Source organism: Mustela nivalis, assembly GCF_964662115.1.
Source record: "Mustela nivalis genome assembly, chromosome: 3".
In the NCBI taxonomy this organism is placed as follows: domain Eukaryota; kingdom Metazoa; phylum Chordata; class Mammalia; order Carnivora; family Mustelidae; genus Mustela; species Mustela nivalis.
In genome coordinates, this window is record NC_139022.1 from 116,647,157 (window position 1) to 116,672,464 (window position 25,308).

Here is a 25,308-nt window from a genome sequence, read left to right on the forward strand (position 1 = left end):
TTAATTAGAGAATTTAGCCTGTTTACATTTAAAGTATTTATTGGTGGCTGTGTACTTACTGCCTTTTGTATGTGTGTGGCTTTGTGTTAGTTGTTTTCTGGCTGCTTTGTAATTCCTCTGTTCCTTCTTTTCTTACTCTCTTTCTTTGTGATTTGATGATTTTTTCTTATGGTATATTTAGATTCCTTTATCTTTTATGTATCTACTACAGGTTTTTGTTTTGTGATTGTCCTAAGGCTGACCTAAAAAAACGTACAGCAGTCTATTTTAAGTTGCTAGAGAACTTAAGTTTGAACTTATTCTAAAGCTCTACATTTTTATTCTCCCTACATCATTAAAAAAAAAAAAAAGATTATTTATTTTAACAGGGGAGGGGCAGAGGCAGAGGGAGAGAGACACTCTCAAACAGACTCTCTGCTGAGCATGGAGCTAGATGCAGGGCTTGTTCCCACTGCCCCAAGATCATGAGCTGAGTTGAACCAAGAGTTGGATACAATTGACTGAGCCACCCAGGTGCCCCCAACATCTTGTGTGTCCCTTAACAAATTATTGTAGTCACAGGAACATGTTCATTTTCTTTCCTACTTTTAAGATTTTTTCCTTGTGTCTTTGACACCTTAATTATAATGTGTCTTGGTGTGGATTCCTTTGGGTTTATCTTTTTTAGAACTCTCTGGACTTCCAGGTTAGGGAAGTTTTTATCCATTATTTCTTCAAATAATTTTCTTGTCCCTTTTGTTCCCTCTTTTGGGACCTCTATAATATGAATGTTGGTCTGCTTGATGTCCTATAAGTTCTTTAATGTATCCACTCATTTTTAATCTTTTTTCTTTTGCTGCTCTAATTGAGTTCCACTGATGTGTCTTGAAGTGCAGTGATCCTTTCAAATTCATCTAATCTAATGTTGAAGCTCTCTCCTGTATTTTTTGGTTCAGTTATTGTATTCTTCAGTTCAGTTATCGTATTCTTCAGTAATGTGACTTCTGTTTGACACTTTTATATTTTTTATTTTTTAATTAAAATTCTTACTTTGTTTATCCTTTCTTCTGAACACAGGAAGAAATTTTATGACCATTCTTTATTTTATTTTTTTTAGGAGTAAATACCAAATATTTATTTCTTTTCTTTTCTCCTTTTTTTTTTTTTTTAAAGATGTTATTTATTTATTTGACAGACACAAGCAGATGGAGAGGCAGGCAGAGAGAGAGAGAGGGAAGCAGGCTCCCTGCTGAGCAGAGAGCCCGATGCGGGACTCGATCCCAGGACCCTGAGATCATGACCCGAGCTGAAGGCAACGGCTTAACCCACTGAGCCACCCAGGCGCCCCAAATATTTATTTCTTTTGTGTGTTTTGTTTAGAGGGTTTTTAAAAAAGTTAACATACAATGTATTATTTGTTTCGGGGTACAGGTCTGTGATTCATCAGTCTTAAATAATACACAGTTCTCACCATAGCACATACCCTCCCAAATGTCCATCACCCAGCTCTCTGGTTCCCTCATCCCCCTTCCCCTGATCCTCTACCTTGTTTCTCAAATTCCACGTATAAGTGAGATCATATGATATTTGTCTTTCTCTGATTGTCTTATTTCACTTAGTATAATACTCTCTAATTCCATCCATGTTGTTGCAAATAGCAAAATTTCTTTTTATTTCAATGGCTGTGTAATATTCCATATACCACTTCTTCTTTATCCATTCATCTATTGATAGATATCTGGGCTCTTTCCATAGTTTGGCTATTGTGGACAGTGCTGATATAAACATTGGCATGCAGGTGCCCTTTCAGATCACTACATTTGTATTTTCGGGGTAAATACCCAGTAGTGCAATTGCTGGGTCATAGTATAGCTCTGTTTTCAGCTTTTTTGAGGAACCTTCATACTGTTTTCCAGAGTGGCCATACCAGCTTGTATTCCAACCAGCAGGGTAGGAGGGTTCCCCTTTGAGCATCCTCACCAACATCTGTCGTTTCCTGACTTGATAGTTTTAGCCATTCTGACTGGTGTGAGGTGGTATCTCATTGTGGTTTTGATTTGTATTTCTCTGGTGCCGAGTGATGTTGAGCACTTTTTCATGTGTCTGTTGGCCATTTGGATGTATGACCATTATTTTGAACTCCTTTGTTTGGTAAATCACTTATCTCTCTTTTGTTAAGGTGTTTTTCTGAACTTTTATCTAATTCTTTTTATTTGGAACTTATTCCTCTTTTTTTTCATTTTCTTTACTCTCCATATTGGTTCTGTGCATTAGATAAGACAGCAACTCTTGGAGCCATAAAAAAAAAAAGCAATCTTGGGATTTGCAGTGGTGTGAATGGAACAAGAGGGTATTATGCTAAATGAAATAGGTCAGTCAGAGAAAGAATTATCTTATGATCTCACTGATATGTAGAATTTAAGAAACAAGGCAGAGGATCATAGGGAATGAGAGGGAAAAATGAAATAAGATGAAATCAGAGAGGGACACAAAGTGTAAGAGACTCTTTTTTTTTTTTTTAAAGGTTTATTTATTTATTTACTTGACATTGAGAGAGGGAACACAAGCAGGGGGAGCGGGAGAGGGAGAAGCAGTCTTCCCACAGAGCAGGGAGCCCGCTATATGGGGCTCGATCCCAGGACCCTGGGATCATGACCTGAGCCAAAGGCAGATGCTCAACGACTGAGCCACCCAGGCGCCCCACCATAAGAGACTCTTAATCTTGGGAAACAAACTGAGGAATGCTAGAGGGGAGGGGGGTTGAAGGCTGGGGGCCTGGGGGATAGACCTTGGGGAGGGTATGTGTTATAATGAGCACTGGGTATTATATAAGACTGATGAATCGGGGCACCTGGGTGGCTCAGTGCGTTAAAGCCTCTGCCTTCGGCTCAGGTCATGATCCCAGGGTCCTGGGATCGAGCCCCGCATCGGGCTCTGCTCCGCAGGGAGCCTGCTTCCTCCCCTCTCTCTCTCTGCCTGCCTCTGCCTACTTGTGATTTCTCTCTCTCTCTCAAATAAATAAAATCTTAAAAAAAAAAAAAAAGACTGATGAATCACAAGTCTATACCCTTGAAACAAATAATAAATTGTATAAATAATAAATTATATGTTAATTAGTTGAATTTAAATGACAATAATTGAGGAAAAAAACAAACCAGCAACTCTCTGAGTTTTGAAAGAGTGGTCTTATGTGGGAGATGAACCTTATCTTTTAACCTTGCCTTGGCATTTAGCTGTCTCTCAAACCTTTGTGGTTATCCAAGCACCCTACTATATTTTTAGTGGCTCCCAGCACTTGAAGGTATGCCGAGAACTGTCAGTGTCCCAAATGGAAGGAACTTTGTTACCACCTAGATTAAGGCTGATTGGAAGCTAGACTCTTAGGCTGTAGCTTTTGAAGTAAACAAAAACACAAAATCCTGTAGGACTGTCAGCATAAGCCCTGGTGGCCACCAGAAGCAGGTGATCTGGGAGTACGACCTGGGAAGCAGTCACACAAGGGTATAAACTCCTTTCTGGGAGATACTGGTGAGCTTGAGTGAGGCAGAGGGAGGTGCAAAGATGGTTCCTGCTGGCCTCTGTCTTTGAAATACTTAAGTAGGCACCTTTGTATGTTGAATTAGATGCCTGCCTCTCAGGATGATGCTTTAAGATAAGCAAAGAAGCCTTTTTCACAGAGAGTCTGGGTGCTTTTCACTTGGCTGCCTTTGTGCTGAGCTCTGGGGTGCATGAATTTGCATGTAAGCTTTTTTGAGAATTGCTTTTCAATCCTTTTAGTTTTGGGAGTGTTGTGGATGCAAGCACTGTTGGCTTTCAAAGCTAGAAGTTTAGGGGGCTTATTTCTCAGGTAAGTCTTAAAAGTTGTGGTGCCGGATATGGGGTTCAAATCTGTCTCTCCTCAGGGATAAGCTCCTGTGTTGAGTTACCTCCCCATTGTAGGTTGTAGTGCCTGGGGTGGGTTTTATGATAGTCTCTTAACCTTACCTACTTTCTTTAAAGTAGTGGTTTCCCTCTCATTTGTGAATGGGTTGCTCTGCCAGGTTTTAGGTTTATTTTAGAGTTGTTGCTTGTATATTTGTAGATGTGGTGTGTCCATAGGAGGAGGTTAACTCAGAATCTTCCAGTGTCACCTTGAACTGGACTCTTCCTCCAATATTTACGTTTTCATTTGCAAGTCTTGCACTTACTTGATTAAATATATTCCTAAGAATTTTATTATTTTTGATGCTATTAGCAATTGAATTTTATTTTTTCTTATTTTTATAAAGATTTTATTTTATTTTTTGAGAGGGAGAGAGTGTGTGCATGAGTCAGCAGGAGGGCGGGCAGAGAGAGAGGGAGAGAATCTTTATCAGGTTTCACACTCTGCGAGGAGCCTGACATGGGGCTTGATCTCATGACCCTGAGATCATGACCTAAGCCAAAATCAAGTGTCAGATGGTTAACTGAAAGTTAACTTAAAGAAAGAGCACCAGCAGGGGGAGGAGGAGGGGCAGAAGGAGAGAGAGAGAGAATCCCTAAACTAACTCCCTGCTGAGTGTGGTGACCAGTGCAGGGCTTGATTCCAGGACCCTGAGATGATGACCCCAGCTGAAATCAAGCTGAAATCAAGAGTTGGATGCTTAACCGATTGAGCCACTGAGACTTCCATTTTTAGTGTTACTTATTTATTATTTTATTATTTATTTATTTATTAAAAGATTTTATTTATTTATTTGACAGAGAGAGACATCAAGAGAGGAAACATAAGCATGGGGAGTGGGAGAGGGAGAAGCAGACACGGAACCTGATGTGGGGCTCGATCCCAGGACCCTGGGATCATGACCTGAGCCGAAGGCAGAGGCCTTAACCCACTGAGCCACCCAGGTGCCCCCATTTTTAGTGTTTTTTAAACCCAAGATCATGTCATCTGCAAATGATGATAGTTTACTTCTTCCTTCCCAATTTGGATGTCTTTTCTTTTTGCATAATTGACCTGCCTAGAACCTCCAAGATAATGTTCATCCTGTCTTGTTCCTATCTTAAGGAGAAACCATTCAGTCTTTTAACTTTAAGTATGATATTAGCTATGTTTTATTTTTATTTTTAGATGTTCTTTATCAAGTTGAGTCATTGTTGTTGAAAAAATTCTTTTTTATGTAAATTATAATATGTAATCAAGAGAGCCAGTTATCTGGGGCTCCTGGGTCCATCAGTTGAGTGTCTGGCTCTTGGTTTCAGCTCAGGTTATGCTCTGATGGGTCATGAGTTGGAGCCACTCTGGGCTCTGTGCTCAGTGGGGAGTTTACTTGAAGATTTTCTCCACTTGCTCCTTCCCCCACTTGCATGTACAATTGCATGTGTATGCTTTCTGTCTCAAATAAATAATCTTTAAAAAGACAACCAGTTATCTAAGTTAATGTTTAAGGAACTAGGATAAATTGTTGTATTATTTCTATTGAAACGTCCCTACAGAGATGACATAGTTCCAGATATAGTTTCTTAAATAGAAAAATTGTGATATTAATGAGTAGTGGAAATGTTCAGAAGTCATTTTACTTCTTTTAGATGGAAACCTTTTCCTGTTAAATGACTAAGTTACAGATAGCATCTGGAAAACTTAGACTCTGAGTAAATGACTTACCCTGTGTTTTCAGACAGAAGAATGCCACGGAGAAAGAAAAAAGTTAAAGAAGCCTCTGAAGCACAGAACCTGGAGAAGAAAGATGTAGAAACTGCCAGTTCTGTCAGTCTGAAGAGGAAACGGAGACTTGAAGATGCATTCATTGTGATATCTGATAGTGATGGAGAGGTCAGTATTCTGAAGAGTAGAGCTCTAGGTCTCAAACTATGCCTTCTCCATGACTGGTTTGTTTTGGAGCTATACCTTAATGCCAGCTTGCCAGAGCATGCAGTTGTTTGTTTGTTTGTTTGTTTGTTTTAAATATTTATTTATTTGTTTGAGAGACAGAGTGAGAGAGAACATGAACAGGGTGAGAGGCAGAGGGAGAGGCAGACTCCCCGCTGAGCAGGGAGCCTGGTGTGGGGCTCAATCCTGGGACTCTGGGATCACAACCTGAGCTGAAGGCAGATGCTTAATTGATTGAGCTTCCTAGGTGCCCCAGAGCATGCAGTTTTTTTTTTAATTTTTTAATTTTTAAATTAAAAAAAATTTTTTTTTTTTAAGATTTTATTTATTCATTTGACAGACAGAGATCACAAGTAGGCAGAGAGGCAGGCAGAGAGGCAGGCAGAGAGAGAGAGGGAAGCAGGCTCCCCGCCGAGCAGAGAGCCCGATGCGGGGCTCGATCCCAGGACCCTGGGATCATGACCCGAGCTGAAGGCAGAGGCTTGAACCCACTGAGCCACCCAGGTGCCCCAAGCATGCAGTTTTTTACTCAGCTTCATTTTGATTTGTAAATGGAATTAAGAATTACTTAAAGTAATACTGTCTGTCTGAGGGTGGATCATAGTTCCTCAGTTTTGTAATATTTTAACCCAAGGTGGTATTTTTAAACTATGAGAATAATGTAAGTCAAATGTAAATGTTAATTTTTATGTGTCTAGAAAGTGAAAGAAAGCGAATGTAAAGTTATTAAGTGTCTAGATATACTCTGTTTGGTAGCAGTGAGCCATCTGTAGCTATTTAAATTTGAATTAAAATTAAATAAATCTGTTCCGTTGTTGGACTGTCACATTTCAGGTGATCAAAGCCATGTGAGTCTGGTGCTTGTTGTATTAGACAGCACAGCAATAGAACATTTCCCTCATTATGGAAAGCTTTATTGGACAGTGCTGCTTTAACTCTTAATATCTGTCCTTTATTCCCTTTTTCCATTTCTTTATTAGAGATTTCCCCTTGTCTGTAGGTCACATTCAGGAAAGCAGTGAACTAAGTCATTGTTTTTTCTTCCAAGTTCACTTATTTTTTTACTTCATCTTATAATGCATTTGATGGTAAAACTACTCATTGTCTTGTTTTAAAGCTCAGAATTATCTTTAATTCATTCGTTTTTCTTTTTTTTCTTAAGATTTTATTTATTTATTAGAAAGAAAGATTGTGTGAATATGTGGGGGTCGGGGTGCAGATTGAGAGGGGGAAGCAGACTCCCTGCTGAGCAGGAGGTGAGTGCAATGTGGTGCTTGATCCCTGGACTCCGAGATTATGACCTGAGCTGAAGGCAGACACTTAACTGACTGAGCCACTCACGTGCCACACTTTTTGTTTAAGTCCCCATCATTGATTTCACCCAAATCCATGTTCCCCCCACAGCCTTCCCTCTGGTAATCATCAGTTTGTTCTCTATAGTTGAGAGTCTGTTTCTTGGTTTCTCTCTCTCTCTCTCTTTTTTTCTCCTTTGCTCATTTGTCTTATTTGTTAAATTCCACATATGAGTGAAATCATATGGTATTTGTCTTTTTGTGTGACTGACCAATTTCACTTAGCATTATACTCTTTAGCTCTATGTCATTGCACATGGCAAGATTTTGTTCTTTTCTATGGCTGAATAATATTCCATTGTGTGTATATGTGTGTGTATGTATCACATGTTCTTTATTTATCTGTTGATGGACACAAGCTGCTTCCATCATTTGGCTCTTGTTAATAGTGCTGCTGTGAACACGGAGGTGCATATATCCCTTTGAATTAGTGTTTTTGTATTTTTTGGATAAATACCCAGTAGCATATGTTTACTGGATTGAAGGGTAGTTCTATTTTTAACTTCTTGAGGAACCTGCATACTGTTTTCCATAGCATTTGCACCAGTTTGTATTCCTACAAACAATACAAGAGGGTTGCTTTCTTTCCACATCCTTGCCAGCACTTGTTTCTTGTGCTTTGGATTTTAGCCATTTTGACAGGTGTGAAGTGATATATATCATTATAGTTTCTGTTCTGTATTTCCCTGATAATAAGTGATGTTGAGCATCTTGTCATTTGTTTGTTGGCCCTCTGGATGTCTTCTTGGAGAAATGTCTGTTCATGTCATCTGCACATTTTTTAATTGAATGATTTGGTGTTTGGGTATTGAGCTGTATCAGCTTTATATATTTTTGGATACCTAACCCTTTGTCAGATACATCATTTGCAAATATCTTCTCCCATTCAGTAGGTTGCCTTTTAGTTTAATTGATTTTTTTCCCTTGCTGTGCAGAAACTTTTTTTTTTTTTTAAAGATTTATTGATCTATTGAGAGAGAGAGAGTGAGCTTATGAATGGGAGAAGGGACAGAGGGAGAGACTATCCAAATAGATTCCTGCTGAGTGTGGGGCCTATCCTGGGGCTTGATCCCATGAGCCATGAGATGAAGACCTAACCTGAAACCAAGAGTTAGATGCCTAACTGAGCCACCCAGGCACTTCTGTGCAGAAGCTTTTTATTCTGAGTACTCCCTATAGTTTATTTTTCTTGCCTCGGGAGACCTATCTAGAAAACTTTTGCTATAGTCTAGATAATAATGTTAGAGAATTAGTGCCTGTGCTCTCTTAGTGCTCTCTGCTAGGATTTTTATGGTTTCAGGTCTCGTAGTTTAAGTCTTTAATCTGTTTTAAGTTTATTTTTGTCTGTGGTGTAAGAATATGGTCCAGTTTCATTCTTTTGCATGTAGCTGACCAGTTTTTCACAGTACCATTTGTTGAAGAGACTTTTTCCCACTGTGTAGTCTTCCCTTTTTTGTCGAAGATTGATTAATCATGTATTTGTGGGTTTGTTTCTGGGTTTTCTGTTTTGTTCCATTGATCTATATGTCTGTTTTTATGCTAGGGGCCTACTGTTTTGATCACTACAGCTATGTAGTATAACTTGAAGTCTGGAATTGTGATACCTCCAGTTTTGTTTCTCTTTTTCGATATTGCTTTGGCTATTCATATACAAATTTTAGGATTGTTTGTTTTAGTTCTGTGAAAAATGCTGTTGGTATTTTGATGGGGATTGCATTTAATGTGTAGATTGCTTTGGGCAGTATGGACATTTTAACAATGTTTATTTTTCCAACCTATGAGATAGAATGTCTTCCATTTCTTTGTGTCCTAGTTAAGTTCTTTCATCAGTGTTTTATAGTTTTCAGAGTACAGGTTTTTCACTCTGTGGCTAAGTTTATTCCTACATATTTTATTGTTTTTGGTGCAATTGTGAATGGGACCGTTTTCTTAATTTCATTTTCTGCTGCTTTGTTTTAGTATATTTATTAGCATATAGTATATATTAGTGTATAAAGGTAACTAGTATATAGTAATGCAACAGATTTCTGTACATTAGTTTTATATCCTGTGATTTTACTGGATTCATTTATCAGTCCTATTAGTTTTTTGGTGGAGTCTTTAGGGTTTTCTATATATAGTATAATGTCATCTGTAAATTCTGAACATTTTACTTCTTCCTTACTGATTTGGATGCCTTTTATTTCTTGATGTCTGATTGCTGTGGCTAGGACTTTCAGTACTGTGTTGAATAAAAGTGGTAAGAATGGACATCCTTGTTTTGTTTCTGACCTTAGGGGAAGCTCTCAGTGTTTCCCCATTGAGTATGATGTTAGCTCTGGGTTTTTCATATAAGGCCTTTATTATGTTGAGATATGTTCCCTCTAGACTTACTTTTTTGAGGGTTTTTATCATGAATGGATGTTGTACTTTGTGAAATGCTTTTTTTTACATATTGAAATAATCATACCGTTTTTACATTTACATAAAATGTAAATCATAGTTTTAAAAATTAAATTAAATTAAATTTTAAAGATTTTACATTTATTTGACAGAGAGCGATAGCAAGAGAGGGAACACATGCAGGGTGAGTGGAAGAGGCTTCCTGCTTAGCAGGAAGCCTGATGCAGGGCCCAATCCCAGGATTCTGGGATCATGACCTGAGCTGAAGGTAGACGCTTAAGGTCTGAGCCACGCAAGAACCTGGTAAATCATAGTTTTAAAAAAATAATCTGAACACTTGTATTTACTGTCTTAGAAGTCCTCTTTTTTTTTTTTTTTTAAGGATTTTATTCATTTACCTAACAGAGATCACAGGTAGGCAGAGAGGCAGGCAGAGAGAGAGGAGGAAGCAGGCTCCCTGCTGAGCAGAGAGCCCGATATGGGGCTTGATCCCAGGACCCTGAGATCATGACCTGAGCTGAAGACAGAGGCTTTAACCCACTGAGCCACCCAGGCGCCCCTTCCATGCTTTTCTTACAGTTTTACTACACTTATGTGTACACTTACGGGCATCTGCTTGGCTTAGTCTGTTAACCGTTTGCCTTTGGCTCAGGTCATGATCTTGGGGTCCTGGGATCGAGCCCTGTGTGGGGCTTCTGGCTCATCAGGGAGTCTGCTTTTCCTTCTCCCTCTGCCCCTCCCCACCACTCAAGTGCATTCTTTTACTCTCTCTCTCTGAAATAAATAAAATCTTTAAAAAACCCCACGGTACATTTATATTAAAAAACAGCCTCAGTGGTTATATGCTTTCATCAGTATTTTTCAGTAATCATTTCTCTGAAGTCTTGAAGTTTTATCTTTATTGTAAACTAAAATCTTTTCTATAAATGGGTTTGTTTTTGGATTTTCTATTTGTTCCATTGATCCATTAAAGATTTTTAAAATGTAGTTCTGTTGATTATCTTGAGTTTTTTAGGTAGGCACTTATACCTGCTAATAATGATTATTTTCTCCTTTCTTTTCTAATATTTATACCTTGTTTTTGTTTCATTACATTGACTTGTAGCTTCCAGAATAATGTTGATTGATTTCAGTGATTGAATACCTCTTTCTTTTGACTTGAAATTAATTGTAAACTATTCAGATATTTTGCTCTTTGTTTCATATTTCTGTTCTTTACTATGTTTCAGAAATATTCTTTAATTACTTATATAATATTAGTATTTTTAAGAATGGATATTTAATCAGATGCCTTTTCGTGATCTAACAAGATGATGTTATATTTTTCTTCTTTAACCAGTTAATATGTGTTAAATTAATATATTTTCTAATTTTGGCACATCTTTGCAATCTGGAGTACATCTTACTTGGTCATGATGTATTATGTTAACATAATATTACATTTGCTTTCTCAATATATTGTTGAGGAATTTTGTATCTGTATTCCTAGTGACATTGGTTTTGTATAATTTTTTGTACTGTCTTCATTAGATTTTAGTATCAGGTTTAAGCTGTCAAATAGGAAATTTATTCACCTTTCATTGTCCTGCCATAGTCCATATATTAAAGGAATTGTCTTTAAGATTTCTTTAAGGTTACTAGAACTTGCTCATAAAACTGGGCTACAAATTAGTTTTTAATAAATGCTTTAAGTTCAGTGTGTTGGTATTTTTTAGAATACATGCTAAAACAAAAAGTCTTTTAAAAATGCACAAAAATACAGAGTTGAAGGTTTTTTTTTTTTTTTTAAGATTTTATTTATTTATTTGTCAGAGAGAGAGCGAGCGAGAGCGAGCACAGGCAGACAGAGTGGAAGGCAGAGTCAGAGGGAGAAGCAGGCTCCCTGCAGAGCAAGGAGCCTGATGTGGGACTCGATCCCAGGACGCTGGGATCATGACCTGAGCTGAAGGCAGCGGCTTAACCAACTGAGCCACCCAGGCGTCCCCAGAGTTGGAGGTTTTAAACTATTAATTCAGTTTCTTTATTGGATATAGGGACAATTCAGGTCATCTGTTTTTTCTTTAGTAAACTTTGGTAGTTTGTCTTTTAAGATTTTATCTGTTACTCAGTTGTTGAATTTATGTGCATGGAGTTTTTGTAATATTTCTGTTTTTTTTTTTTTTTAAGATTTTATTTATTTATTTGACAGATAGAGATCACAAGTAGACAGAGAGGCAGTCAGAGAGGACGAAGCAGGCTCCCGCCTAGCAGAGAGCCTGACGTGGGGCTCGATCCCAGGGCCCTGGGATCATGACCTGAGCCGAAGGCAGAGGCTTTAACCCACTGAGCCACCCAGGCGCCCCTGTAATATTCCTGTATTAGTCTTTTCATGTTTTAGTGTCTGAAATGGTTACCCTCCTTCATTTCAGTATTTTTCTTTTTCTCTGTCAGTTTGGTTAGAAGTTTATTTTCTTTATTGATCTTAAAAAGAACCATGAAGAACTTCCTTTAGCATTTCTTTTAGAGCAAGTCTGTTGATGACAAATTGTTATAGCTTCCTATAGCTGAGAATGTCTTTATTTTTTTATTTTGATTTTTAAAAATATTTTATTTATTTGACAGAGACTGCAGGAGAGGGAACACAAGCAGGGGGAGTGGGAGAGGGAGAAGCAGGCTTCCTGCTGAACAGGGAGCCAAATGTGGGGCTCAATCCCAGGATCCTGGGATCATGACCTGAGCTGAAGGCAGATGCTTAACAACTGAGCCACCCAGGTGCCCTGAGAATGTCTTTATTTCACCATTATTTTTGAGGGATGTTTTTGTTGGAAATAGAATTCTCAGTTGACAGTTCTTTTCATTTTTCCTTTTTAAGAATGTTGTTCTACTACTTTCTGGCATCCATAGTTTCTGATAAGAAATTCTAAGTCCCTTGATCATTCTTCTTTATGTAGTATGCTGTTTTACTCTCATTGCTTTTAAGACTTTTTTCATCACCTTTGATTTTCAGAACTTTGATTATGGTGTGTCTGGATATGAATTTCTTTAAATTTATTTCTTTTTGCTAGATTTAGCCATTATTTCTTCAAGTACGTTTTCTACTCCATATCCTTTCTCCTTTTATTTAGGGGCTCAGATGACACAAATTTATAGTTTCTGATATTGTCCCATGGGTTTCTGAGACTCTTTGTTATTATTATTACTTTTTTAAAAAAGATTTTATTGGGCGCCTGGGTGGCTCAGTGGGTTAAGCTGCTGCCTTCGGCTCAGGTCATGATCTCAGGGTGCTGGGATCGAGTCCCGCATCGGGCTCTCTGCTCAGCAGGGAGCCTGCTTCCCTCTCTCTCTCTCTCTGCCTGCCTCTCCATCTACTTGTGATTTCTCTCTGTCAAATAAATAAATAAAATCTTAAAAAAAAAAAATAAAAAAAAAAATAAAAAAGATTTTATTTATTTACTTGAGAGAGGGGGCATACAAGCTGGGGAAGGGGTAGAGGGAGAAGCACAGTACCTACTGAGCAAGGAGCTTGATGTGGGGCTCCATCCCAGAACCTTGGGATCATGACCTGAGCCAAAGGCAGACACTTAACTGACAGAGGCACCCAGGCATTGTTCTGTTTATTATTTTGTAGTCCTTTATTTTTCTCTCTATTGTTTAGATTGCATGATTTGTAGCTTCAGGTTCTAGGATTCTTTGGTCTGTCATCTCCATTTCTCTCTCTCTCTCTCCCCTTTTTTTTTTTAAAGATTTTATTTTTAAGTAATCTCTACCACTAACATGGGGCTTGAACTCAACAACCTTGAGATCAGGAGTTTCATACTCCTCTGACTGAGCCAGCCAGGCACCCCTCCATTCAGCTCTTAAGCCCATTCAATGAATGTTTATTTTGCTTATTGTATTATAACATTTCCATTTATAGCTTTCTTTTTTATAGCTTCTTTTTATCTGTTGAGACTTCTAGTCTTTCCATTTGTTTCAAGAGTGTTTGCACTAACACAGGCAAACATTTTTGTTTGCACATTGTTTCATGTGCTTATTTGCCATGAATTTTTGTGAAGTATTCAGATCTTTTATGTTTTTGAATGGGGTTGGTTTTCTTATTGTTGAATTTTGAGATTTCTTTATATATTCTAGCTGCAAGTCCCTTATTAGATAAATGCTTTTCAAATATTTTCTCCAAGTTCATGGCTTGTCTTCTCGTTCTCTTAATATTTTGAATACAGATGTTACTAATTAAAATGTTGTCTATCAATTTGTTCTTGTAGGATTATGTTTTTGGTGGTATATGTTAAGAACTGCTTAACTCAAGTTCACAAAGATTGTCTCTTATGATTTATTTTAGAAACTTGATCATGTTAGGTGTTACATTTCGATCTATGATATATTTTGAGTAAATTTTTATAAATGATGTAGTATAACTCCGTGTTCATTTTGTTCCACATCATTTTCAATTTTTTGAGCCCCATAGATGGGAAAGGCTATTCTTTCTTTTTTTTTTTTTTTTTTTTTAAAGATTTTATTTATTTATTTGACAGAGATCACAAGTAGGCGGAGAGGCAGGCAGAGAGAGAGGAGGAAGCAGGCTCCCCGCTGAGCAGAGAGCCCGATGCGGGGCTCGATCCCAGGACCCTGAGATCACGACCTGAGCCGAAGGCAGCGGCTTAATCCACTGAGCCACCCAGGCACCCCAAGGCTATTCTTTCTTCACTTTACCATCATACCTGTGTTAAAAATCAGTCATGTTTGTATATGTGAATTTACTTCTAGACTTTATTCCACTGATCTTTTAAGTCAGTCTATCATGCTGCTTTTCTAGACTTTATTCCACTGATCTTTTAAGTCAGTCTATCATGCTGCTTTACTTACTTCAACTTTTTGAAATCAAGTACTGTCAGTCCTCTTTGATCTTTGTTAGAATTTTTTGGCTCTTCTAGTTACTTTGCATTTCTTTTCTGTTTTTTAAAAATATTTATTTATTTGATATAAATAAATGCCAAATTATTTTGAAAGAGAAAGAACACAAACAGAAGGAGAGGGAGGGAGCCCAACACAGGGCTCAATCCCAGGACTCCTGGATCATGACCTGAGCTGAAGGTGGATGCTTAACCAATTGAGCCACCCAGGCGCCCCAGTTCCTTGGCGTTTCTGTATGAATTTTGAAACCAGTTTGGCAGTTCTACCAAAATTTTGTTAGGAATTTGATTGGAATTGTGTTGAATTTATAGATCAATTTGAGGGAGAATTGATATTTTAATATGGAGACTTCTGGCCAGTGAATAAGGTATATGTTTCCATTTCTTTAGTGTTCTCTCTAATTTCTCTTAGTAATATTTTGTAGTTCTCAGTGTACAGATCTTTCATATCTTCTGTCAGATTTAATCCTACATATTTGATGGTTTTTGATGTTTTGTGTATAGAATTCTTTCAAAATTTTAGTTTTTTTTGTGCGAGAATATATGCATAGAATTTTTTTTTTTTTTTTAAATTTATTTGAGAGAGAGCATGAGCACAAGTAGGGGCTAGGGGCAGGGATAGGCAGAGGGAAATGGAGAAACAGACTTCCCACTGAGCAAGGAGCCTGATGTGGGGCTTGATTGCAGGACTCTGATATCATGACCTGAGCTGGAGGCAGATGCTTAACTGACTGAGCCACCCAGGTTGCCCCTGCATACAATTGATTTTTGGTGGAGTTTTTTTTGTATTCTGCAACCTTGATAAACTTACTCTGCTATTTTTTTTTTTTTTGAAGATTCCTTCAAATTTTGTACACAGATGGTCATGTTGTTTATTAATAGAAACTTGTTTTGCTTTTTCCTTTACAACCTGGGTTCCTTGTATTTCTTTTTCTTGTTGAATTTCCCTGACTGGAACCTCCAGTATAAAGTTGAATAGAAATGGCAAGAATAGACATTTCTGTCTTGTTCTTGATCTTTGGAGGAAAGCATGTAGTCTTTCTTTATTATGATGTTAATTGTAATTTTTCCATAGATGCCTTTTATCAGGTTGAAGAAGTTCTCTCTTTTTTTAGAATTTATTTATTATTTTATTTTATTTTATTTTAGTACTCTCTACACCATCCAGTGTGGGGCTCAGACTCACAACAACCCTGAGATCCAGAGTCAGATGCTCTTCCAGCTGACAGCCAGGTGCCCTAAAGAAGTTTTTTGATTCTAGTTTGTCGAGAGGTTTTTTCCCCCCCAATTTTTATTTAAATTCTAGTTAGTTAGCATATGGTGTAATATTGTTTTTAAGAGTAGAATTTAGTGATTCATCACTTACATATAACACCCAGTGCTCATTATAACACCCAGTGCTCATTTTAACAAGTACTTTCCTTAATACCAATCCCCTGTTATCCCATCCCTTATACACCTCTCTCCATCAACCCTTAATTTGTTCTTTATCGTTAAGTCTCTTATGGTTTGCCTCCCTTTCTCTCTCTTTTTTTTTTTTTTAGCTCTTTACATATGTTCATTTGTTTTGTCTTCTTAATTCCACATATGAGTGAAATCGTATGGTATTTATCTTTGTGTGACTGCTTATTTTGCTTAGCATAATACATCCTAGTTCCATCCACACCATTGCACATGGCAAGATTTTATTCTTTCTGATGGCAGTAATATCCCATTATATATATACACATACCACATCTTCTTTATCTATTTATTAGTTGATGCACACTTGGGTGGCTTCCATAATTTGGCTATTGTTGATAATGCTGCTATGAAAGTTGGGGTGCATGGACCCCTTGGAGTCTTTGTTTTTGTTTCCTTTGAATAAATACCTAGTAGTGCAATTGCTGGGTTGTGGGGTAGTTCTGTTTTTAACATTTTGAGGAACTGTTTTCCAGAGTGGCTGTACCCGTTTGCATTCCCACCAACAGCATAGAAAGATACCTCTTTCTGAGAGTTTTGATCAGGAATGAATATTGAATTTTGTCAAATGCATTTTTGTGTTGAGTTGAACTTATAATTTTCCTTTTTCAATTCTTACTATTGTCAATTACATTGATCGTTGAATGTTAAAGTAGTTAAGCATTCTTGGGACAAACTCCACTTGCTCAAGATGTATTATCCTTTCATAATGTTATTGTATTTGATTTGGTAAAATTTTACTTAGGATTTCTGCACCTACTTTATGAGAGTTAATGGTTTGTAGTTTTCTCATAATATTTTGGTTTTGATATAAGGTTGATTTTGGCTTTACAGAATGAGTTGAGATATAGATCATATTCAGTTTTTTGGAAGTTTCAATAGAATTAGTATTATTTCTAACTTAAATGTTCAATAGAATTTACCAGTAGAGACCTCTGGGCTTGAGGTTTTGTTTGTGGGAAGGATTTTAACTACAATTTCAATTTTATTATTGCATACAAGGCTATTCAAGTTAACTCTTTCTTGAGTGAGCTTTGATTGTGTCTTTCAGGGAATTTGTCCATTTCAACTACATTGCTAATATATTAAGTTGTTTCTTTTTTTTATTGTTTCTAATATTAGTGTTACCATTTTAAAAATCTGTAGAATGTATAGTGATAATACCTCTCTCATTTCTGATGTAATTCTTTATTTTATTTCATCCTCATCAGTCTGGTTTTATTGCTTTTCTCGTCACTTTGATTTTCTGTGTTGTTTTTCTGTTTTCTTTATTATTGATTTCTATTTTGGTCTTATTATTTCCTTTATTCTGCTTATTTTAATTTCTTCTGATTTTCTTTTCCTTTTTTTAAAAACTTTTATTAATTTGAGAGAGAGAGGGAGAGAGACAGAGATAGCAACAAAAGAACACAAGTGGGCAGGAGAAGGAGAGAAGCAGGCTCCCCACTGAGCAGGGACCTAATGCAGGACTCAGGTTGCATGACCTGAGTTGAAAGCAGATGCTTAACTTACTGGGCCATGCAAGTGCCCCCCGATTTTATTTTATTTTTTAAAAATTTTATTTATTTATTTGACAGAGATCACAAGTAGGCAGAGAGGCAGGCAGAGAGAGGAGAAAGCAAGCTCCCCAAGAAGTGGAGAGCCCGATGTGGGGCTCCATCCCAGGACTCTGGGATCATGACCTGAGCCACAGGCAGAGGCTTTAACCCACTGAGCCACCCAGGCACCCTGATTTTATTTTTTTAATGTGGAAGCTAACTGAGGTCATTGAGACATTATTCTTTTTTAATATAGGTGTTTAATGCTGTAATTTCCCATTAAGAACTAAAGCATACTACAAATTCTTAACATGCTGTGTTTTCATTTTCATTCAATTCAGAATACTTTCTAATTTCCTTTTTTTTTTTTGATCTGTGGGTTATTTAAAAGTGTGTTATTTAGCTCCCAGATACTTGGTACTCTTTCTAGAGATTTTTTTTGTTACTGATTTCTGATTTGATCATTTGGGGATATATACTTTGTATGATTTGATTTTTTAAAAAAATTGATTGAAATTTGTTTTGTGTCCTGGAATATCATTTATCTTGGTAAAATATTCCATGTGAACTTGAGAAGAATGCGTATTTTGGGTGGGTTCTTTCTATAAATGTCAGTCTAATCAAGTTGGTTGATAGTGTTGTCAAATCTACTAAATCCTTCTTGATTTTCTGCAAATATTACAACTATTTTGACAGAGATACTAAATAAAGGCTTTGCCTATAATTGTGGATTTGTCTTTCTCAGTACTGTCAGTTTTTGTTTTGTGTTTTTTGAGTTTTTTTTAATGAGGTGGGTGCACATTTAAGAATTTAATCTTTTCTTGATAATTGATCCCTTTATCATTATGAAATATTTTTTTAATCATTGTAATAATCTTTGCTCTGACATGCACTTATTAGGACATTTATATAGGTATTCCAGTTTTCTTCTCTTTTTTTACTCATGAAAATTCTTTAATCAAAACAAGCTTATATGTTAATACTTACGGCTTAACTAGAATAACTGTCCAGATTAAAATTGTATTAAGGACCAAATATAGAATGACTGGTTTGTATAATGAAATAGAATTCTTTCAGAATAATGGGTTCTAGTTCCATTTTAAGACCTGTGAAAAGCAAAATGTCTAAATATTAAGATAATTCAAAATTTCATCTACAGATGAAGATGGTTAACCAAGGGGTTAAAACATAATACATGTCACATGCAGATACTTTTTTATGGAACTTACAAATCACAGGCCTAAAATTTTAACTCTCTTGTATTATAATAGCCATCCTGCCCTCACCCCCCAACTTATTTAGTTTCAAAACATGAGAAGTAGGGGCGCCTGGGTGGCTCAATGGGTTAAGCCTCTGCCTTCGGCTCAGGTCATGGTTCCAGGGTCCTGGAATCGAGCCCTGCATCAGGCTCTCTTGCTCAGCGGGGAGCCTGCTTCTTCTCTCTCTGCCTGCCTCTCTGCCTACTTGTGATCTCTCTCTCTGTCACATAAATAAATAAAAATCTTAAAAAAGAATATTAAAAAAAACAACAGGGACGCCTGGGTGGCTCAGCTGGTTAAGCGGCTGTCTTCGGCTCAGGTCATGATCCTAGCGTTTTGGGATCGAGTCCTGCATCGGGCTCCTTGCTCAGCCGGGAACCTGCTTCTCCCTCTCCCTCTGCCTCTGCCTGCCACTCTGTCTTCTTGTGCTTCCTGGCTGAGCAAGGAGCCTGCTTCTCCCTCTGCCTCTGCCTGCCACTCTGTCTTCTTGTGCTCACTCTCGCTCCTCTCTCTGACAAATAAATGAATAAAATCTTTGAAAAAAAAAAAACCAAAACCATAAGAAGTATCTTTTTGCTAGTGAAAATTACCAAGTGAGGGATGCCTGGATGGCTCAGTTGGATACGCATCTGCCTTTGGCTCAGGTCCTTATCCCAGGGTCCTTGGATCGAGTTACACAGCAGGCTTCTTGCTCAGCAGGGAGCCTGTTTCTCCCTCTGCTGGCTGTTTTCCCTGCTTGTGTGCTTGCCCTCTCTTCTCTCTCTCATTCTTTCCGATAAAGTCTTAAAAGAAAATTACCAAGTGAAATCACTGAATTCTACTCCTGAAAGCAATATTGCACTATATATTAACTAAAATTAAAAAGCTCAGAAAAAAAGAAAATTACCAAATGAACTGATATTTGAAATAATATTTTTAAAATGCTGTCCTTTATTCCCATAAATGTTAACATTGGTTCATCCTGATTATTTCATATTTGTTAATATACATACCATCAAAGTGCTAGCACTTACTTTTTCTGCTGCCTTGAAGAAATGAATGTGTACATTCTTATTCTCTTTTGCCACTCATTTGACTATTTTTATTATCATTTTTTATTTTTTATTATTATTATTTTTTAAAGATTTTATTTATTTATTTGACAGAGATCACAAGTAGGCAGAGGGGCAGGCAGAGAGAGAGAGAGAGAGAGGAGGAAGCAGGCTCCCTGCAGAGCAGAGAGCCCGATGTGGGGCTTGATCCCAGGACCCTGGGATCATGACCTGAGCTGAAGGCAGAGGCTTTAACCCATTGAGCCACCCAGGCGCCCCTTTATTATCATTTTTAAAGAAGATTTTGTTTATTTATTTGACAGACAGAGACCATAAGTAGGCAGAGAGACAGAGCGAGAGGGGGGAAGCAGGTTCCCCGCTGAGCAGAGAGCCTGATGCGGGGCTCCATCCCAGGACCCTGAGATCATGACCCAAGCCGAAGGCAGAGGCTTAACCCACTGAGCCACCCAGGCGCCCCTTATTATCATTTTTAAAATTAACATATAATGTATTTTTTTCAGGGGCACAGTTCTGTGATTCATCAGTCTTACACAAATGTGTACATTCTTTGAAGTCCTGTTACATATGTGATCTAGATATGAGAATAAATTTTACTTTTAATATAGTCATGTTTACAAATAGGTTACTTTTTTAAGGTAGTATTTACTTAGATTTACTACGTAAGCAACCCAGATTGATTTTTTTCCCCCAGTTAAGAAAATACTACTTCCAGGACTTTCTTAATGAATTTGACTTAAGAAAAAGAAAATTTAGAAAGTTGAAACATTTCTCAGGGTGCCTAGGTGGTGCAGTTGTTTTTGTGCTCAACTCATGCTTTAGACTCAGGTCGCGATCTCAGGGTTGTGAGATGAAGCATGTATTGGACTCTCTGCTCAGTGCGGAGTTGGCTTACAAGTTCTCTCTCCCTCTCTGCCTCTCTCTCCTGCACTCTAACTTGTGTGCTCTCCCTCTCTCTCGAATAAATAAATCTTTAAAAAGTTGAGACATTTCTCAAAAACAAACTTTTTGTTTTGTTTTAAATTTTATCTACTATACTTACAGGGATCTTAGATGATTCATTTCGAGAGGATTTAAACTGTAAACCAGACTAATTCCTATGTATAGCCATTCTGCTCTCTGTAGAAAGGAAAGTTTTGTGATTTTACTGAATTTCCAATTACAAAACTAAATTATCTTCAGGTTTTGTACTTTGTACAGTTGTTACTTCAACTTTAGTTGAGTATCTGTGTTACAGAAAGGCTTAAAAACTCTACATTGTTACAGAGAAGCAAGGTAATATAACACAATGTAGAGTGGGAGAGTAAAATGAACTTTTGATAAAAGGAGTTTATCAGTACTTATGTAAATATAACATTTTATAATAAAATCCTTTTTTTAAAGCTGAATGCAGGACAGGTTAAGCCTTGAATTAGGCCTGTCACTGCTATTTTATTTATTTATTTATTTTAAGATTTTATTTATTTGACAGAGAGAGATCGCAGGTAGGCAGAGAGAGAGAGGAGGAAGCAGGCTCCCCGAGGAGCACAGAGCCAGGTGCGGGGCTCGATCCCAGGACCCTGAGATCATGACCTGAGCTGAAGGCAGAGGTTTAACTCACTGAGCCACCCAGGTGCCCCTAAAATCCTTTTTTTAAAGAAGATTTTATTTTAGAGAGAGAGCACAGGAAGAACAGGGAGAGGGACAGATAGACTGTGTGCTGAACGTGGAGCTTGACATGGGGCTCATGATCCTGAGATGATGACTGGAGCTGGACCCAAGAGTCGGTTGCTTAACCTACTGAGCCACCCAGGCGTCTCTGTAAAATTCTTTACCTTCTACAAAACTTCATAATGAGTGAAAGGACAGTCGGTAAATCCAAGATTTAAAAAATTGCACAGAACCCACAATATTTGGGAAAAAGGTTTATACAGATAGTTTTTAAAATGAAAGTTTTTTTGGTCAGTTACACATTAGCATATGGAAACTCATTGAAAATATATCACAACTATAATTCTGGAAAAACAGTTTATCTTTTCTAGATGGGATCTCCCCATATTTACTATATGATACACCTTTTAATATTACACAAGTACAATTAGCAATAATGTTTAATTACTTTAAAGCAAGTAAAGCAGTTTTCTTCCTCAAAATGGGTTTTTTCTTTAAAGATTTATTTATTTGAGAGAGCACAGTGGGGAAGGACAAAGGGAGAGGGATAGAAATAATCTCAAGGAGACTCCTCTTTAAGCAGGGAACCTGTCTGGGGGGCACTGTTCCACTAACTGGAGATCACAACCTGATCTGAAACCAAGGGTTCAATGCTTAACCGACTGCACCACTCTTGTGTCCCTCAGAATGAGTTTTATTTTTTTTTAAGTATTTTTAAAAGATTTTATTTATTTGACAGAGAGAGAGAGAAATCACAAATAGGCGGAGAGGGGGAAGCAGGCTCCCGCCAAGCAGAGAGCCGGATGTGGGGCTCGATCCCAGGACCCTGAGATCAAGATCTGAACCAAAGGCAAACGCTTAACCCACTGAGCCACCCAGGCGCCCCTCAGAATGAGTTTTAAACATCAAAACCTAGGCCTATAAAATTTTAAAACTTTTCAGTAGTCTCATTACAAACTTCTCAAGTGATCGTTCTGTTATAGGTGTGCCAGTCTAGTTACTTAGTGTAGAATTCTTCAGAGATTTTTTTTGTCCCTTTGCTGGATGGCTTTTTGTTAGTGCTGGCCCTGTGCTTGTATTTGCTTTCTTTGTTGTTATATTCATTATGTTGTGACCATTAAGCTTGCTTTTGATTTGTCTTTCATGCTGTTTTTTCCTCCCGTCCTCTTATTTTAAATTTATTTGATTCTTTACATTTAAAGTGAATTTCTTATAGTTAGCATATGTGGTGGAATTTTGCTTTATTATCCAATCTGACCATCACTGCCTTTAATTTTGTCATATAGAAAATTCACATTTTAAGAATTATTGATATGGTTAGATTTGAGTCTGTCATCTCACTGTTTGTATTCAGTTTGTTCCATTTGTTCTTTGTGTCCTTTTTTGACTCTTCTTGGGACTTCGGGACTCCCTTTTTGACTTGCCAGTTACAACTCTTTGTTATTTCATGGTTTCTTTTTTTTTTTTTTTTAAAGATTTTATTTATTTACTTGAGAGAGAGACAGTGAGAGAGAGCATGAATGAGGAGAAGGTCAGAGAGAGAAGCAGACTCTCCATGGAGCTGGGAGTCCGATGTGGGACTCGATCCTGGGACTCCAGGATCATGACCTGAGCCGAAGGCAGTCGTCCAACCAACTGAGCCACCCAGGCGTTCCGTTATTTCATAGTTTCTTTAGAGATTTTAGTATGCATATTTTTCTATCATAGTCTAATTTCATGATGTTATACCAGTTCCTGTATAACGTAAGCATCTTGTGTAGTTTACATATTTTACTCATCCCTGAATTTTATGTTACTGTTGTCATGTGTTTTACTTGTACATGTATTGTAAACTCCACAATACATTGTTATTATTTTGCTTAAATAGTCAGTTTTTTGAAGATTAAGAGAAATAACCATATGTTTATTAGTGTATTTTCCATTTTTGAAGTTCTTCAATCTTTTGTGTAACTTTATATTTGGTATCATGGTATTGTGTTTCTCAGTGTGATTGGGCTGTCATAGCCCAGTCACACTGCGAATATGATAAACTAAGTAGCTTAAACAACATAAATTTATTTCCTTATAGTTTTGGAGATTGGAAGTCAAAGATCAAGGTGCTAGCAGGATCACTGTCTAGTCAGGACCCTCTCTTGGGTTTTAGATGGCTTCCTTCTTACTATTTACTTATATGGCTTGTTGTCCCTGCATACACTGGTTGAAAGTAAGTTCTTTGGTGTCTCTTCTTATAAGGGCACTAATCCTCTTAACTTCACATAACCATAATTACCTCCCAAAGGAGGCAACTCTAAATACCAGTACATTGGGGATTAAGACTTCAGTGTATGAATTTTAATGGGGGTAGGGGAAGACATGTAGCTATTTAAATTTAAATCTTAATTAGAATTAAATTTAAAATTCAGTTCCTCAGTCCCATGAGGCGTGATGACACAGTCCAGCCCATTGGAGTGTTCCTGTTGCCTCAAGGACTTTTAACCTTTTTGTGACTAGGTGTCTGGTGATGAGTTCTTTCAGAATTAGTATACCTGAAAAGTCTATTTCATCTTTTAACTTTTTAATAACATTTTTAGTTTGGAATAGTTTAGATTTGTAAAAGTATTGAAAGATAGTATAGAGATATAACATTCACTCACTTTCTCCTAATGTTAACATCTTATGTAACCACAATACATTTGTTGGAGCTGAAACATTAACATCGGTATATGACTTTTTTTGTTTTTTTTTTTTAGATTTTATTTATTTATTTGACAGAGAGAGCACAAGTAGGCAGAGTGGCAGGCAGAGAGAGGGGGAGAAGCAGGCTCCCCACTGAGCAGAGAGCCCAACATGGGGCTCGATCCCAGGACCGAAGACATGCCCAACTGACTGAGCCACTCGGGTGCCCCATGACAACTACTACTTCTTCTTTTTTTTTTTTTTTTATGTCATTTTTTTCCCCAAAGATTTTATTTATTTCTTTGACAGAGGTCACAAGTAGGCAGAGAGGCAGGCAGGGGGGGTGAGGAAGCAGGTTCCCCGCTGAGCAGAGAGCCTGATGCAGGGCTCAATCCCAAGACCCTGGGATCATAATCGGAGCCGAAGGCAGAGGCTTTAACCCACTGAACCACCCAGCTGAAGGCAGAGGCTTTAACCCACTGAGCCACTTCCTTTTTATTTACGTAGGCTCCACACCCATCGTGGAGCCCAACCCGGGCTTGGACCGACGACCCTGAAATCAAGACCTGAGCTGAGACCAAGAGTTGTCTCCCAATTGACTCAGTCACGCAGGCACCACTTTGGTACACAGCTATCAACTAAACTCTGTACTTCATTCAAATTTCACCAGTTTTTCTACTACTACCCCCCCCCCCCCAAATATTCTTGGATCTAATCTGAGATACTTTATCACATTTAGTAGCCTTCATTTTTTAAGGATTTTTTGCTGGGTATAAAAATTTAGGTTGGTAACCTTTTTCTTTCAGAATTTTATAAGATTTTGCCTGACTGTCTTCTTGCCACCCCATCAGCTACCCCACTTCCTTTCACATATCACTTACAATCCTATCTCTTCACCACTCCTGCCATCATTCTTGTTGACTTTAATATCTGCTTATTAGAACCATATGGAGTTGCAGTGTGTTGTTCCTAACAAGAAATCTGATTAATTCTTGTTTTTCCCATCTGCATGTAACATGTCCTTTTTTCTCTGAATGATATTCAGGGTTCCCCCCCCCCATCTCTGGTTTGAAACAACTTGATTATGATGTGCTTTTAAAATTTATGATGCTGTTTCTTTTTTTTCCTTAAGATTTTATTTGACAGAGAGATCACAAGCAGGCAGAGAGACAGGCAGAGAGAGAGGGGGAAGCAGGCTCCCCACCGAGCAGAGAGCCTGATGCGGGGCTCGATCCCAGGATCCTGA

The 25,308-nt window shown here is 37.6% G+C and overlaps 1 protein-coding gene across 7 annotated transcripts in view; it reads left to right on the plus strand.

Moving 5' to 3' along the window:
• UIMC1 (ubiquitin interaction motif containing 1) overlaps positions 1–25,308 on the plus strand; it is a 173,772-nt gene that overhangs the window by 46,030 nt on the left and 102,434 nt on the right. For all 7 annotated transcript variants that reach the window (XM_082723139.1, XM_082723144.1, XM_082723142.1 and 4 more), the window contains one exon: positions 5,616–5,770. In XM_082723139.1, coding sequence (XP_082579265.1) covers positions 5,616–5,770 — 155 coding nt within the window. The remainder of the gene's footprint in view (positions 1–5,615; positions 5,771–25,308) is intronic.